This window comes from Abramis brama (assembly GCF_963993115.1).
Source record: "Abramis brama genome assembly, chromosome: 1".
Taxonomy (NCBI): domain Eukaryota; kingdom Metazoa; phylum Chordata; class Actinopteri; order Cypriniformes; family Leuciscidae; genus Abramis; species Abramis brama.
Genome location: NC_139963.1, coordinates 21,068,987 through 21,084,408, shown reverse-complemented (window position 1 = coordinate 21,084,408; position 15,422 = coordinate 21,068,987). Strand labels below are relative to the sequence as shown.

The following is a 15,422-nucleotide window of genomic DNA, read 5'->3' as shown; positions in this document are numbered from 1 at the left end:
GTGATACTGTCAATTCATTCAGATATAACCCACAGACATGAGACTGACTGTGCAAGCGTTTTCTTACCCTGCTGTTTGCAGATTCATACATGTCACCCTCCACTTTGCGTGCATAAGCTACAAGATTTTCCATCCGCCGATCCTTCAGTGCTGCAGGGTCTGGAGTGGGGAAGATAGCCTGCACACTACTCTCACACACACACACACAAACACACGTGACTGAGAACGAGCTCATGGAATTAAACAGCACCTTATATGTGACTTTCCAGTTGTGTGTGATTGGTAGATATGGATTTTTAAATCATTTTATGGAGAGTGAGCACCAAATCATCATATTAGAATGATTTCTGAAGGATCATGTGACACTGAAGACTGGAGTAATGATGCTGAAAATTCAGCTTTACCATTGCAGTAATAAATTACAATTTAAAATTTATTCCAAATTGAACCTGTTATTTTAAATTGTAATAATATTTAACAATATTACCATTTTTAATAAACATTTTTGACGTCCATTTCTAATAATGGGTGCATAAAATGACAGTAGTTGGTCTAAGCGGGTGTGGGTATGTGTGTATCACTCACAGTTTGTGTACGAGGTGATTCCGGAGATCCTGTGTGATGTCTTCATGCCAGTTCTTCCTCATTCCTGCAGAGGGGGGCGTGGCCGTCGCTACAGAACCCATGTTACCAACACCAGAGGCGTCATTCATCAGACTGCAAGAGAGAGGCAAACCATCAAACATCAACGTTAAACTTTCATTGACCAACTATTTAAACCAGGTGCCGGTCCACTGAACCGCAGTGATGTTCAGTACCTCTGAGCCGTCATGTTCCTGTGCAACATGCCGTCAGGCAGCATTCCCGAATGCTGGTTCGTCATCGGCGCCCCGGCTCCACCGTTCACTCCCATTGAGTTCCCACCTGCTGGGGAACACAGTATAAGACATCATAGGTAAAACATGCTAAATAAACTTAATTCAAAGTGAAAACCAGTTTCTTTTTCTTAAAGAGTTAGTTCATAAAATTGAGAATATAGCTGTCAATGGGGGGGACAGAAACCTCTCAGATTTCATTACTTTCTGTTCCGAAGATGAACGAAAGACTTACGGGTTTGGAACAACATGAGGGAGATTTTATTATTAATGACAGAATTTTCATTTTTGGCCAAACTAACCCTTTGGCGAATATTTTTCTTGTTTTAAGCATAAACCTACTTAAAGCTACAATATGTAATTTTTTTCGCCACTAGAGGTCGCTAACCTCTTCCAGTAACAAAGGCGTAGGTTGATGACGCAGTGATAAGTGGAATCATGGGACTTGCTGTCATGCTGATGGATCTAATAATGTTTATGGATGAGTGAATACATTGATGTTTTTAACATGACTGTGGTATGAAGCAGGGCGCGATTGCTAATGAGAGACAGATATCAGCGCCATATCCCGCGGATATAAAGGAATATGGACGTTTTATTCTACCGAACCACCCGCAAGTGCTGAATTACTACTCACACAGGTCATAAAGTACGTGCTACTCTGTCAAGTAGAAGTTAGTCGCGGAGCTCTTGGCATCTTGAAAACGCCACGCTGATATTGATCCTCGTTTTAGTTCTCCTTTTGTCCCAAAGTCTGCTTGCCACGGTCCATAATGTTTGAACGAAACAACAGCGTGAGCGTGCCGCTAGACATAACGCAGTTGTCCACGTCTGTCGCCATGGTTACTATGTCAGTAAGAGCGGAAACCAGGGATAATGCGGATATTACGTCATTGACAGGCGACAAGTGAACAGGGACGAGACATTATTAAAAATTGGAATTTCTCTGAAATCAAAAATCTTTTTGAAATATTTTGGGATATTGTAAGTACACAACTGCAGGAAATATATCACACCGTGCAAGTGATTTTTGGATATTTTATTGCAAAAAAAACTATATTGTACCTTTTATTTTTTTTTTTTTTTTTCAGCAAACAAGACTTAATATCTGGAGTATATGCATCTTGATTTAAGATTGATCACATATTTGTACTGGAAAACAAGACAAAAAAACCTGAGTATGAAAATAATTTTTTGCAGTAAGGATGTACACTAAGATCTCGATACGGCTTAATGTGATTTTATAAAAATTGCAAACACTTCAATTTAATGAAATGTATGCGCTTGCATGTTTCAGTGTGTTTATATACATGATAATCTCATTATCTGCCGGAGTTTGCAGCAGCTCGGTTTACAGTAAATGCTGCTCCACACAAACTCCATCTCTGCATCTGCATTTGCTTAATGCATCTCATCATTCTTGTAATGAGAAGCGCTTAAAAGAGAAGCATTAAGGGCTTTGGTGGTTTGAAAATGAAGAAATTAAGACAGCCATAAATATTAGTAGTGTAATAATTGTAAAATAATGTAACGTAAAGTAAAATAAAAATCATTATTATTATTATATTATCCTATTCATAAATACTCTATTTTATTTTACATTGAAATATTACAATATTACAATAAAGTAATATTTCTTATTTGTTTTTAGACAGTACATTTTTATTTGTATATTTTTTTATTTAGTGATAACAACAACAACATTATTATTGTTATTATTATTATTATTATTATTAATGTAGTTTTGATATATAAAATCACCTGGATTTTAATTTTAAACTGCAATTTTAATCAGAAAAATCATGCATGTCGTATTAAAGGGCCCCTATTATGGATTTTTGAAAATGACCTTTCATGTAGGGTGTAACATAGCTCTAAGTGAATGAAAACATCCTGCAGATGTTTAAATCTGAAAGTGCACCGTATATAAAGTTATTGTCTTTCAAAAGTAAGAGTCGACTCTGAGTCAATTAAATGAATCGTTTTTCAAATGAGTCATAAGCTGTTTCGTTGTGACGTCAAGAAGAAACATTAGCATATTGCCCGCCCACTTATTGCACGCGCAGACACCAGGGAAAACTTGAACGTCAAACCTGCAGCTGATTCCTGTGGATACTGGATAGCGTCATGTCGAGAAGATGCTGTGCTCTACAATGTGAAGGTAAAGCCAGTTTCTTTCCACTGCCCAAGGACGAGCATGTGAAGAATCAGTGGTTAAAATTCATCTTTACCATGATATCACAGCAGTACAATCCTAAACTTTTGCTGTGTTCCCTTTATTTCACTGAAGACTGCTTCTCAAATCTCGGAGTTCAATGCAGGATTCGCAAACCGCTTGCTCTTGAAAGATGGTGTTCAAAATACTTAGTTTTGAGTTTTATATTGTGTAACTTAGGTCTCCTGCTAACTGGCTAACTCACTTTATTACTGTTTTACTGAAATACTTCTGCTAATCAGTTGTGGGCCACTATTACCTAACACTGTGTCTATTAATGCAGATTGTCTGTCGTTCTCACTACTTTGAGGAAATGTTTGTTTTACCAACATTTATGTTGCATCAGATCATTCACTCTAGAGCTCAGCTAATGTATACATGCACTGTTATTGATACAGTTTCCACGTGTTCACCGCAATATAAGAAAAATACTCTGTAAATAAATGATTACAAGTAAAATAATTGGTTTGTTGATGGACATGCATTTGTTAATGCTGATGGTGAGGAATTACAGTTGCAACATCTCATATAATGTGCCTCAAACTGAGTAGTGTATCACTGAGAAACACTGAGTCCTGCATTGATATGGTAAAATCGACGTCATTGTTCGTTACTGTGTTTAGTTTACGGTGTAAGAAGCCTCAGGACAAGCAGAGCTGACGTTGTTATGGCAATGGGCATTTTTGTTTTCGACGCGCCGTACACGGCAGGCCAATCACAACAGACTGAGCTGTCTGGCCAATCAGAGCAGAGTAGCTTGTGGAAAGGAGGGATTTAGAGAGACTGATTCATTTGAAGAGTCGTTTGAGAGTCACTGAAAATGTGGTGATGTGCAAATGTATATTATGAGGAAATTAAACAGTTTTTTTTACCTTTGATGCATGTAAACATGTTGTAGGAGACTCCACAACAACATTAGAAAACTTTAAAATAACATAATAGGGGCACTTTAAGAGATGATTTTTTTTTTTTTTTAATTATCAGATGCGTTTTATCAATCTGATCTGTTAGTGAAGGATGTTAATTTCTAGTTCTACACCAATACAGATATATAAAAGATCATCAAATAACATTAGTGGAGAAGCATTTAATCAGAGGGCCTGTCCAAATACCCACACTTGAGGTTTTTGCACTTGACCACTGTTCTACTTAGATTACGTATTTCCGGAGTTCGGCTAAAGTGTTCGAAAGGACGTGAAGACTGCAAGTGTTGTAAGATTTTTACTTACGCAATAGGACACATTTAATCACTGCGTGAGTATGGTGCTTAATTTTCAAACGTTTTACAAAATACATATAAATCTCTGCAGTCTCTACAACAATAAAATGTGCAACACTTTACATTTTAAAACCAAATTATAGGTAACTTTTAATCAACTCAACTTACACTGGAAAGTTTTTCTTCACATGATGTGAAATCGGGGCATGTAATTTCCTGAACGTGATGAATGATGGAATACGCTAAAGACCCGTTCACACAAAGAACAATAACTGCAAAGATAACTATATTAGTGTCCACACCAGCAGACGATATCATGTTTATTCTAAACGCGTGTTTGTCTGCCGCTTTAAATGCTCGTTATCGTTATAGTTGTGGTGTAGACTCTGCTATTCTTTAATATTGAGAACGATTTTTAGAACTGTATCTTCATTGTTATCTTTATAGATATCGTCCTTGGTGTGAACGGGCCTTTAGCCTCAAAGACTGCTCCGAAGCACTATTAGTGATTATGTGGTTTTAGAGTGCATTAAGTGCACTTTGGCGGTTTTCAGACAAGGGATGGCCTTGCGCACTTACTTGGCGCATACACATGCTCTTAAGCGGCCAAGACAGCATTTGGACAGCAGTATTTGGACAAGAAACTCTAACCTATGTTGTTGAGCGTCCTCATGCCGGGTTGAGCAGTTGCAGAGCTCTGCTGATTCTGATTGGATGCCTGGTTGCCCTGGTAGGTGAGTCCAAGAGCAGCATATGCCCTTTCGATTGAGCTTGGGTCAATCTGACTGGGTGGGTTTAAGTTTGGGGCTGAAGGCTGGCCGCCAGGTAATGACCCACCTAATGGACCACCCATGGCCATCCCAGCACCTACCAGCAGAGCTAGAGAGAAAGATGAAGGATGGGAGATTGAAAAACCCTTTCAATGTGTTGAGTACTAGAAGATATTTTAAACAATGTTTTAAATCAATGGAATCCAGTGTTGTTTTGGACCCCATTGACTTTCACTGTATGGGCGAAAACAGTTGAAACATTCTTCCAAATATTTTCTTTTGTGTTCCACTGAAAAAAGTAAGAAAGTCATACAGATTTATAATGACTTGAGGATGAGTTGCATTTGTGCATATTAACTCACATTGCTGGTTTCTTTTGTCCCCAGCGCTCTTTAGCGGCAGGCAGACGGGACAGTCGTGCCGCGTGCAGTTCTTCCAGTGAGAGATGATCTGCCTAGAGGATGCGCAGTGAGCCACTGTCAGGGAACACAAGCATGCAAGTAAGGTGCTGTCATCTCTTTTATGAACGGGGAAGAATACGAACAAAAGATTATGAATGGGTGGATTCCTGGCTCACCCTGGCAGGATTTGCCGGCCTGACAGTGGGTCATGTGATTAAGGACGTTCTTCATGGTTCTGCAGTGGGGCAGGTTGCACTGGCGGACCTCTCCGTTGGCCTGCTCTCTGCGATGGCACTTGTGAGCATGTAGTAACAGCACCAACTGCTGCTGAATGAGTTTACGCTTCTCCGGGTCCGCTGCAGGGGGCGCTACCGCCCCACCCGGGCCCGAGACGCCACCCACCACACCTGAGCTCTGCTAGAAACAGACAGAAAGAAAGGGTTTCAAGGGTCAGGATTTCATGTTCCTGCAGCTTCAGAGTGATTTACAGATTTAAAGATTATTAGCAGGGAATTATTATTACAGGGAATTAGCTTTAAAAAAAAAAAACACTGGAGTGTCCGTTAGCAATGATGGCAGCACATATCCTTCAAGCTTGGGGTCGGTAATATTTTTAATGTCTTAATCAAGGCTGCATTTATTTGGTCAACAATACAGTAAAACAGTTATATTGTGATATATTATTACAAGATAGATAGATAGATAGATAGATAGATAGATAGATAGATAGATAGATAGATAGATAGATAGATAGATAGATAGATAGATAGATAGATAGATAGATAGATAGATAGATAGATAGATAGATAGATAGATAGATAGATAGATAGATAGATAGATAGACAGACAGACAGACAGACATTCTGAATACATCACTATTCATAGCATTTTCAATAACAGAACAAAATTAAATGGTGTTGGCAATGTGTCGAGTTTCGCAATTTACATTCTTTCCAATTCTTCAGAAATCTGGCCATGTAGATTTGGTAACTATCCATAAATAATCGATCAACAAGTTCTGTGTCTGTGGGATGAACCACAGCCTGAGGTCTGAGGGGACATGATAACAGAAGAATCTTGGTGGCCGGTTAGAGCAGGAAGTAATCCCAGAGAGGGTCAGTGAATGTGTGTGGATGCGGTTCACTTTGACATTTTCTTTATAGGTCTCTCACCATGCTGCTCATATTCTGCCCATGCTGAGGTTTCTTGTCCATGTTGAACTGGTTAATGCTGTTGGGTTGACCCGCTTTGTTTTGGAGCTGAGGCCCAAGGGACTGTCCTCCACACTGACCATACGAACCGCCGTAGGGGCCCGGAGCAGCCATCATTCCCATCTGAGAGAGAGAAAGAGGAAAAGCTTTATCAAGAATGAACAATTGCTGGTATTTCAGTCGCAAAGGTTTCAATTATCCAAATTTGAAGAAGCAGAATCATCAACCATGAGGAGTTAACAGCAAAACAAGAAAACAAACATCAGTAGATTAATTCAATTCTTGTTTAAAGGAGACATATCATGCTTTTAAATCGTTCCTTTTTACATATAAATCATACATTTGTAGTCTATATAAAGCGGAACTGCAATGCTTGGGTCTGAATTCCTCATTATTATAGCTCCACAGGCCCCTTTTCTACCCCTTTTCTGATGTACGTCTGAGAGCAACTCGTTTTGGTGCGGTCTCTTTAAATACAATTGAGACACTTCATACCCCGCCCACACTCCACCTTGCAGAGGTGACACTCGGTTCAACTCCACCCTGTTCGGCCATTTTTGTAGTTTGATAGCAGAGATACGATTATCTAGCGGCACAGAAACGTTTTATTCACACGTTATTAAAAAAATGTCAACAACGGAAGACTTGTCCAGCCAGCCTTACATGTTCGAGCCAGAGTCGGAGCCGGAGCGAGATGAAAATGAAGACGACAAACCTGCAGAACAACGTCTTCATATGGATGTATCGCAATGGTGTGTTACCTTATTTACACATGAAACTTTGGTCTTCCGACCTTTTACCACCGTGTCTATTTATTTTGATTAATATGTGCGAGGGAGAGAGAGCAAGACAGCGTCTAGGCTGGAGACGGTGAAGTCTTGTTTACACTTTCACCTGGCTCCGAAGAGAGAGAGTGTGCGCGCGCGACCGGGTCTCTCTCTCTGCTCGTTCTTTCAGTTAAACATGCTCCCTGTCACAAGCGCAGCAGTTCATCTACATCAGATGGTGTAATGAAGCGTGTGGGTTACTACATCCAACAACCGAACATTTTAACTTACCCTCTCGTAACTTCTGCATCCTTTAGCTTGGACTACAAAATTGCAGCGAGAAATAAAAATGGCGGATTGTGTTGTGTTGGGCCGGAAGTCAATGTCCTTATTTGGCAGTTCCGCTGAAAATACTATGGATAATACGTATCTGTACGTAATAGTTCAAAAAACGTCATAGAGAACAGAAAAATCTGAACAGGTTGAAAAATATGACCAAAACAGAATATAAAGATATCAACGAAGCACCTGAAGAGAATAATTTCAACTTTTCTGTACTTCTAAACACTCCAAATATACAACAAAATGCATTTAAGGGCTAAAAAAAGTGGATTTAGCATGATATGTCCCCTTTAATGTTCATATTATCTACTCACTTCACACATATAATGACACTGTGGTATCAATTCCGTAAAACAAACCTCATACAGTAGATAAACAAATCTAGAAGGACCCAGCAAAACAAAAGAAAATGTCATTCCCTATTTTTTCTGCCCATTTCCTGCAGTCCAAGTTGTGCAATCGCCTGTGAATCAACAAAATGGTGCGCAGTTCCTCGTATGAGGGAGTAGAGAAGGTTTTTCAAACCGAGGTCTGTTTTAGATGTGTTCAAGGATCACATCACTGAATGTCTTTTCCAAACCAAAGAAACGCCACAAGATCTTTATTCATTCTGGTCTGTTTCACTACCTTATTTGTAAGTCTTACTGCACAAAAAAATTAACAAAGTTTTGTGTTTTTAAAGGAGGGGAATACAGTGCTGTCACAAGAACATAACTAATCAGATTTGTGTATTCGGATCATGAAACCAATAATTTTTCGAATTTAGTTTTTAAAACTTGAGTCTTCAAGTGAGTAAACATATCAAGAGTCTTCAAGTTATAAAGTTTGAAAATAAGAAAACTTGGCCTTTAAAAGTCATAAACTGATTTGTTGTTTTTTTTGTTTGACCTTTGATATTTGATATTAACTTCACCTCCAAAGCAACTAAACCATAAAGTCTAGGTCCACAGAACTGATAGGTGTGTGACAGAATCAGAACATTGCATTTTTGCTCTCAATGTACTTTCTTTATTTTAAAAAATAATAATAAAAAAGCATATTATATATATATATATATATATATATATATATATATATATATATATATATATATATATATATATATATATATATATATATATATACACACACATACAATATAATATTGTTATATTATTAAAAAAAAAATTGTTTATTTTATATATATATATATATATATATATATATATATATATATATATATTGTTTATACTTAAAATGTTGATATTATTATTAAATAGAATAAAAATACAATATATTATTTAAAATATATTATATATATATATATATATATATATATATATATATATATATATATATATATATATATAATTTGGGTCAAAAATACACTAGTAATGTTGAAAGTAGTAATATAAAACAGTAATGTTGTGAAATATTATAAACAACTGTTTTTTGTTGTAATATATTTTAAAATGTGATTTCTTTCTGTGATGGAAAAGCTGAATTTTCAGCAGCCATTTGTGGAAACTATGGATGTGCACAAAGCCGAATACCTTATTCAGAAAGGCACAGATAATGGCATCAAAAACAAATAACGAATTCAACCGAATAATAGGAAAAATATTCGGCAGACACTTCTCGTGTTTGCTGGATCATATGGAGCCAGTGGATCATAGCATGATATTATAATGAAATGAGCGGAATGACCACAAATAGCCTGCCAAGAGTAATATAAATTAAAATACTACTACTATTTAATTTAAATATTTTGAACCTTGTACAATATGATACACAAATGAGTGTAAACTACTGAAATGAGCACAGTACGTTCGCAAATCAAAAAGCCACTCCGCCATCTCTGTGCGTCTCTCACAAAAAAAAAAAAAAAAAAAAAAAAAGATCTTGACATGAGTAATATCAACTAAGATACTGAATCATACACATTTCATTTTCTACTACTTGATATTTCATATGTCTATTTAAATGTTTTAAATCTTGTACGATGTGATACATGATACGTTTCTTCGTCTCACTCTCTCCCGGAGCCAGCAAGCATTTATGTATTCTTTATAATTTGTTCAGATTTGTATGCATAGTAAAATAGTACAATTTATAGAGTATATACTTTCAACTTCCATGTTCTCTAATCAGCTATTTTATATAGAATCCTCTTATTTGAGGTTGTGGATGATTGTCTTGACATAACTCTACACAACGTTCCTCTGGATGTTTTTTTCCTTTTATATAACATTTAGAATTATTGTTTTAATTAGAAAATATTTAAAGAAAAGGTATATTTGTAATAAAAATATACAAGTAACTTTTTGTAATAAAGTTATACAAGGCATATTTGTTAAATGAAAACTATGAAGGGAACAGAATTAAAACTAACTTCTCATTTATGAACTTCCGGTTTAGACCCCGGCCCGCACACTTTCAGTTTTATCCAAACACAGATACAGATAACTGAGATTGTATCATAAAGATACAGATATTACCACTAGTGGAAACTGCGATACTTTCTAAAAAAATTATTTGATGATTAGAAAGTTCAAAAGAATTACAATGTAATTCAATTAAGCTGAAATTAAATTAAATGTAATACTTGATGAATACAAAATATTAATTTCTTTAAAAAATATATATATATATATATAAACTCACCGACCCCAAACTTTTGAAAGCTAGTGTAGAATATATAAATATATAGTTCTTTCATTCAGAAACATGTCATACAGAAGTGAAATGAGTTCAGGTTAGTTTTAAACCATTTTGTGCGCACTCCACTGTTTGAGGTGCACGAATACATTTTAAACTGTACGAGCGGACAGAATCACTTGTCTCACTATTATATCGACGCGCTGATTTGTTCACAGGTTACCTTGTTCACTGTTCCTGGTTGCTGCGGTCTCATCACTGTCTGTGCCATCTGCTGTCCTGCGTTCTGCTGCTGCAGAGAATCGGGCAGCATGTTCCCGTTACCAGCCATGCCCGCATTCATGTTCACATTGACGTAGCTCATTCTGGGTGCACCATTCATCATCTGCCCTCCCATCATGCTCTGCGGCTGTCCGTTCCCTTTCTGGGTGCCCATCATGCCCCGGTTCAACCCCGCCACCATGCCAGGCTGCGGCATCATGCCAGGCTGCTGCTGTTGAGGGCCACCGAGCCCCTGGGCGCCACCCAGGCTTCCCATCATCCCCAGGGAGGACGCGTTACCCGGGTTGCCAGTGACCGTGGAGGTGGATGGAGGGGCGCCAGGGCGGAGGAGCTCAGACAGGTGCTTGTGTTTGGCCGCAGTGTCCTGGCCCGAGCCGCCCAGAGGCCCCGACATCCCTCCGCCACCCAGACTGGTGTGCAACTGGCCGGGGTCCATCCCGTTAGGAAGGCCCAGGTCGGAGGAGTTAATGAGCTCATCTGGGAGGTCATGCTCCAGGTCAAACAGAGAGCCGAAATCTGAAAAACAAAGAAAAACAGACTTTAATCAGGTTGTTGCTCACAGAAAAATCACTCATAATTACATCCATTAGAGAATAATTATAGTATGCCCAAAAATATGAGACGTTTCCAGCAAAGCCACAGCGGAAGAAATCATATTTTACCCAAGTTGTGACTTTGCAGACTGAATTGAATCTGATGATCTTAAATAATACTACACAATGACAATAAACAGATATCGGTCGGTTAGTCTGACTGCTCAATATATCGGTATATCAGTCAACATACAGCAATTTACACAAATTGACCAGTGAAATTGAACGAATGGTTAGAAAACTGGAACAGATTATTGCAGCTCTCGTGATGAGAGAGAGAGACTGAGATTATCGGCTCGCAGGAGAGCAGTATGTAGTAGAGCCGGTGTGTGCACGTCCTAATGGTTCATACTAATAAAAAACACATGGCATGGCATAACAATGGACAAGCGGTGGGACAAAATGGGGGCCTTTTCCTACATAATGGCAAGTCTTGATAACAGCAACACACCAACAACTAATACATGCAACACACTAAATATGAAGCAAGCAAACTTTTGAGCACAGTCTCCACATTTATCAGCCAAGTGATTAATTAGACAATATTAAAGTTTTGAGATTATAATAGTAAAAAAAAAAATGTTAATATCTGTTAATGTTATCATTTTGTTTTAAAATCTACATACAACCCTTTTGAAGGATAGGATAGGTAAGAGTAGGGTAAAATGCTGCCCCCTTAATCTAAAAGGCTTAATTTGTCATGTCACCTTATATTTAAAAATATATTTTTGTTGCATATGAGAAAAGTGAAAGCTTTTTTGGCATGTAAAAAAAAAACATCTAAAGAATTCAACATTTCAAAAAAAAAAAAAAAGTTTAAATTCACTTAAATATTCTGAATATTAAAATAACCTATTTATGGCTGGTTTATGGTACCTTTAAGAAACTATGGATAGTGGTCAAGCTCTGGGATAAAATTCAAAGTATAAATTTTACAAACATCTCATTTCTCAGTGCCTAGATGACAACATAAACAGTGGCACAACTTACCCCAAAAGTCCCAAACTTTAGTTTTTTTTAATGAAATAAAGTGTTGATTCAAATTAATCTGATTTGATATTATTAAATATATAAAAGCATAACTGCATCCATTAAAAAAAAAAAACTGTATGGTGGATCACTACAGTTCAAATAAGACAATATGATCAGACTTTGATATCTAGACATTAAACTCTGCTGTAAGAAAAAGAACTGCTTAAAACCAGTCAAGGATGGTTAGCTGGCCTTAACTGCACAAGATGGTTTTAGAAGGGTCTTGGGCACTTTTCTTCTGGTCAGACAGGAAGACCAGCATACCACCTTAAGGTAGTTTAAGATATAGAAAAACCAGTTAGATGAGGTAGCATCTACTGCTCAGTAAGTGTTGATCAGAAACTTGCACACACTGGTTTGTCTACTCACTAAATGTAAACCAACTTGATAAGAAGTGATCTCGACTTCGTTCCCAACCGTGTGTCAGTAAAGCGACGTGATTTATAACGCGTGTATGTCGAGTTTTCCTTTTCCTGACAAGCTCAAAATGCATCACCTTATAAACCTTTGACACCAACCCCAGCTCTCGACATCGCACAACGACGTACAAAGCCAAAAGTTTGTGTAACGCACACCCGGAAAAACGCTGCCTACTTATACACAACAACAGTTTTGTAACGCACCTCATCAACTTCAAATGAAAACACTGAGCAAATTAGCCTGCTAGCTATGCTGCTAAGTTATTTAAATAGCGGGGGTGATGCAAACAAACAAACACAACAAAAGAACGCTCTTAAAACACACGTCGCGTGTCTTTTTTCATACATGCACGCGAACAGCGGCGGTGTGCAGGCGCGAGACTCGCCGCACACCGCAGCGCGTGAACATTATTATTTACCGTTTCCATCGCTCGCGGAGACCGACAGAGCCGGGGAAGACAATTTAGGCCTCTTAGCTGAAGGCGGACCGGGGTCCAGCACATTATCGGCCATAGTTTTCCTCCGATTTAGTGTTAATGCATATATCCCGCGTAGGATAGCCCTTCCTGTGCAGTCGCGAGCCGATGTGCGAATGAAATCTCCTCGTTCACGAGCTCCGGACGTATTCCCGTTTCCCTTTCATGGGACGATACATGCATACAATGCAATGCAATGTAATGATTCAATGTTCAGTCCACCTTTAATGCTCCCTTTTAAGATTTTCTAGTCTTTAGTTCCTCAAAGTATGTTTCCGAATGGAGGAGGTGAAGGGAGGAACAGACGGTCATGCAAGCTCGCCGCAAACTCACGTAGCCTCCTCGGCGGCGAAGCAATTTTCCCAAGATTTATCCTCGCTGCTTGCATCCGTCTTTTCCGCCATTGTCGGCGGCGAACTGAAGTGTTGGGTTTTTTTTTAAGGCGTTGTGTACGAGATATCGAACTCGCTCTGGTGCGACTTCATGCAATGCTTATAAGCAAACACAACGATTTAGAAATATGTCTCTCTTTGCGTTGTAGCATGTGCAATTCCCAGCCAGCATCACTTTACTTAGAATATTTAAAGTCCATCAAGCTCTTTAAAATTGACACGGATTGTATGAATCTCCTTCGTCAATGTCTTTATTTCCTCGCAAGTAATTTAGATGGGTAGAGAGAACAAATAAATACTTGGAAAACTGGAATATAATTAAGCAATCATATGAATGTAAAAGTTTACTTTCATCCTTTCAAGACAGTACTCTTTGCAGAATAAATAACATGAGAAATGTGCATCCAAGGACTGAAATGGCTTGCACGAGCTATATCACTTTAGATGATTACAAACAACTTGCATATGTCAGTGTCCATGTCTTAGTATTTTGCAAAAACACCTCAAAGTGATGACAAGTCAAATGATTTATTGTGCATTCACATCTGAATATGGCTCGTGCGCCCTCTGTGTGAATGTGTCCACTGCACGAGTTAAAAGTGTTTGCAGAAAATCTCTGAACATTGCTCTCCACGAGACCACCCTGCACTACCGCGCACAGATCTTGTATGCAAAATGCAAAGAAAAAATGATTTCAAAAGTGGCTGTCTAATGGACAGAACATGTATGCAATTAGTCGTTCGCCTGAAGTCCAAGAAGATGTTGTCTCGCAGTTCGCTGTGCACGAGCTAAAGAATGGGAATCAAGTGAAGTTGGTCAATGCATTTGCGTGCATTTCAATGCACTGTCAGTCACATCGAGCAAATAAGAATAATTTGTCACTGCACGAAGAGCCTTGCGGAGCATTAAAGAAAGAGAGAGAGAGGAACAGCGGAGGGTCGAAAATAGAATGAACCGAACCGAGGTGGGCTTCAGTAATATTTCGGGTCGGAAGCATCTGCCGATCCGGGTGATATTGCCAGCTGCACCCCCCAAAATCTGGGGGTCCTCAAACCCCTTTCATAGGCTTTGTGATGCTGTGAACCCCCCTGCGCGTTCATCCCTTTTTAATTTCTCCCTTCTTTTGCACAGTTCCTGCAATTTTTCCCACTTTCGCTGTCGTCCGCCAGCAACCGGCGATGTGATTTCGCAGATATTCCCACTTCGTGACGCTGTTATTTTCCTTTTTCCCCTGACGAGCTTCCCTTCGTTTAAATGTATTGCCCTCTTCCGCCTCTCCGCTTCGTTTAAAAAAAAAAGAACAGAAAAAGAAAGGAAAATCCGGTCTGCTTTTTTATTTTCACACTGGAGAATCTGTAATCTTGTTCCGTTTCCTCCGCTAACCACCCCGGTTGTGTGTTTGATCCGGTTTGGATCCTCGAGGACGGAGCCGGCGGCGCTCAGAGTCGCAGTGGTCGGCGCTCGAGTGGCTTTTTTTCGGTCGCTCCTGCCTCCTTCACTCTCTCCGCACAAACAAAATGGCGGCTTGTTGTTTCTACTCCTCTGGCTGGGGGGAGGGAAGGTTGGAGGTGCGGTAACATTAGTAAAGGGGGGTGGAGGGGGAGATGGCGATCGGGATTTCCCGGACAGTGCTGTTTCCGTACTGTTTCGGAGTTGCGACTGTTCTGGGCGGGTGCAAGACGGCGTCCAGCATCATCATCATCATCATCATCGTCGTCAGATGATGGAGTCACTCATAGAAATGATGCCCACAGTGTGTCTTGTTTAGCAGAATATTACTCGACTTGGCTT

General features: G+C 38.9%; 1 protein-coding gene across 1 annotated transcript in view; it reads right to left on the bottom strand.

Annotated features, from left to right (window-relative positions):
* The window catches only part of ep300b (EP300 lysine acetyltransferase b), a 42,485-nt gene extending 27,301 nt beyond the window's left edge, over nucleotides 1–15,184 (bottom strand). Inside the window, exons 1-9 of the mRNA XM_084135629.1 lie at nucleotides 13,183–15,184; nucleotides 10,661–11,235; nucleotides 6,653–6,814; nucleotides 5,657–5,897; nucleotides 5,442–5,555; nucleotides 4,961–5,188; nucleotides 819–927; nucleotides 586–717; nucleotides 68–185 (exon numbers count right to left, since the gene is read on the bottom strand). Coding sequence (XP_083991755.1) covers nucleotides 68–185; nucleotides 586–717; nucleotides 819–927; nucleotides 4,961–5,188; nucleotides 5,442–5,555; nucleotides 5,657–5,897; nucleotides 6,653–6,814; nucleotides 10,661–11,235; nucleotides 13,183–13,276 — 1,773 coding nt within the window. The 5' untranslated portion in view covers nucleotides 13,277–15,184. The remainder of the gene's footprint in view (nucleotides 1–67; nucleotides 186–585; nucleotides 718–818; nucleotides 928–4,960; nucleotides 5,189–5,441; nucleotides 5,556–5,656; nucleotides 5,898–6,652; nucleotides 6,815–10,660; nucleotides 11,236–13,182) is intronic.
* Nucleotides 15,185–15,422: the final 238 nt, after the last annotated feature.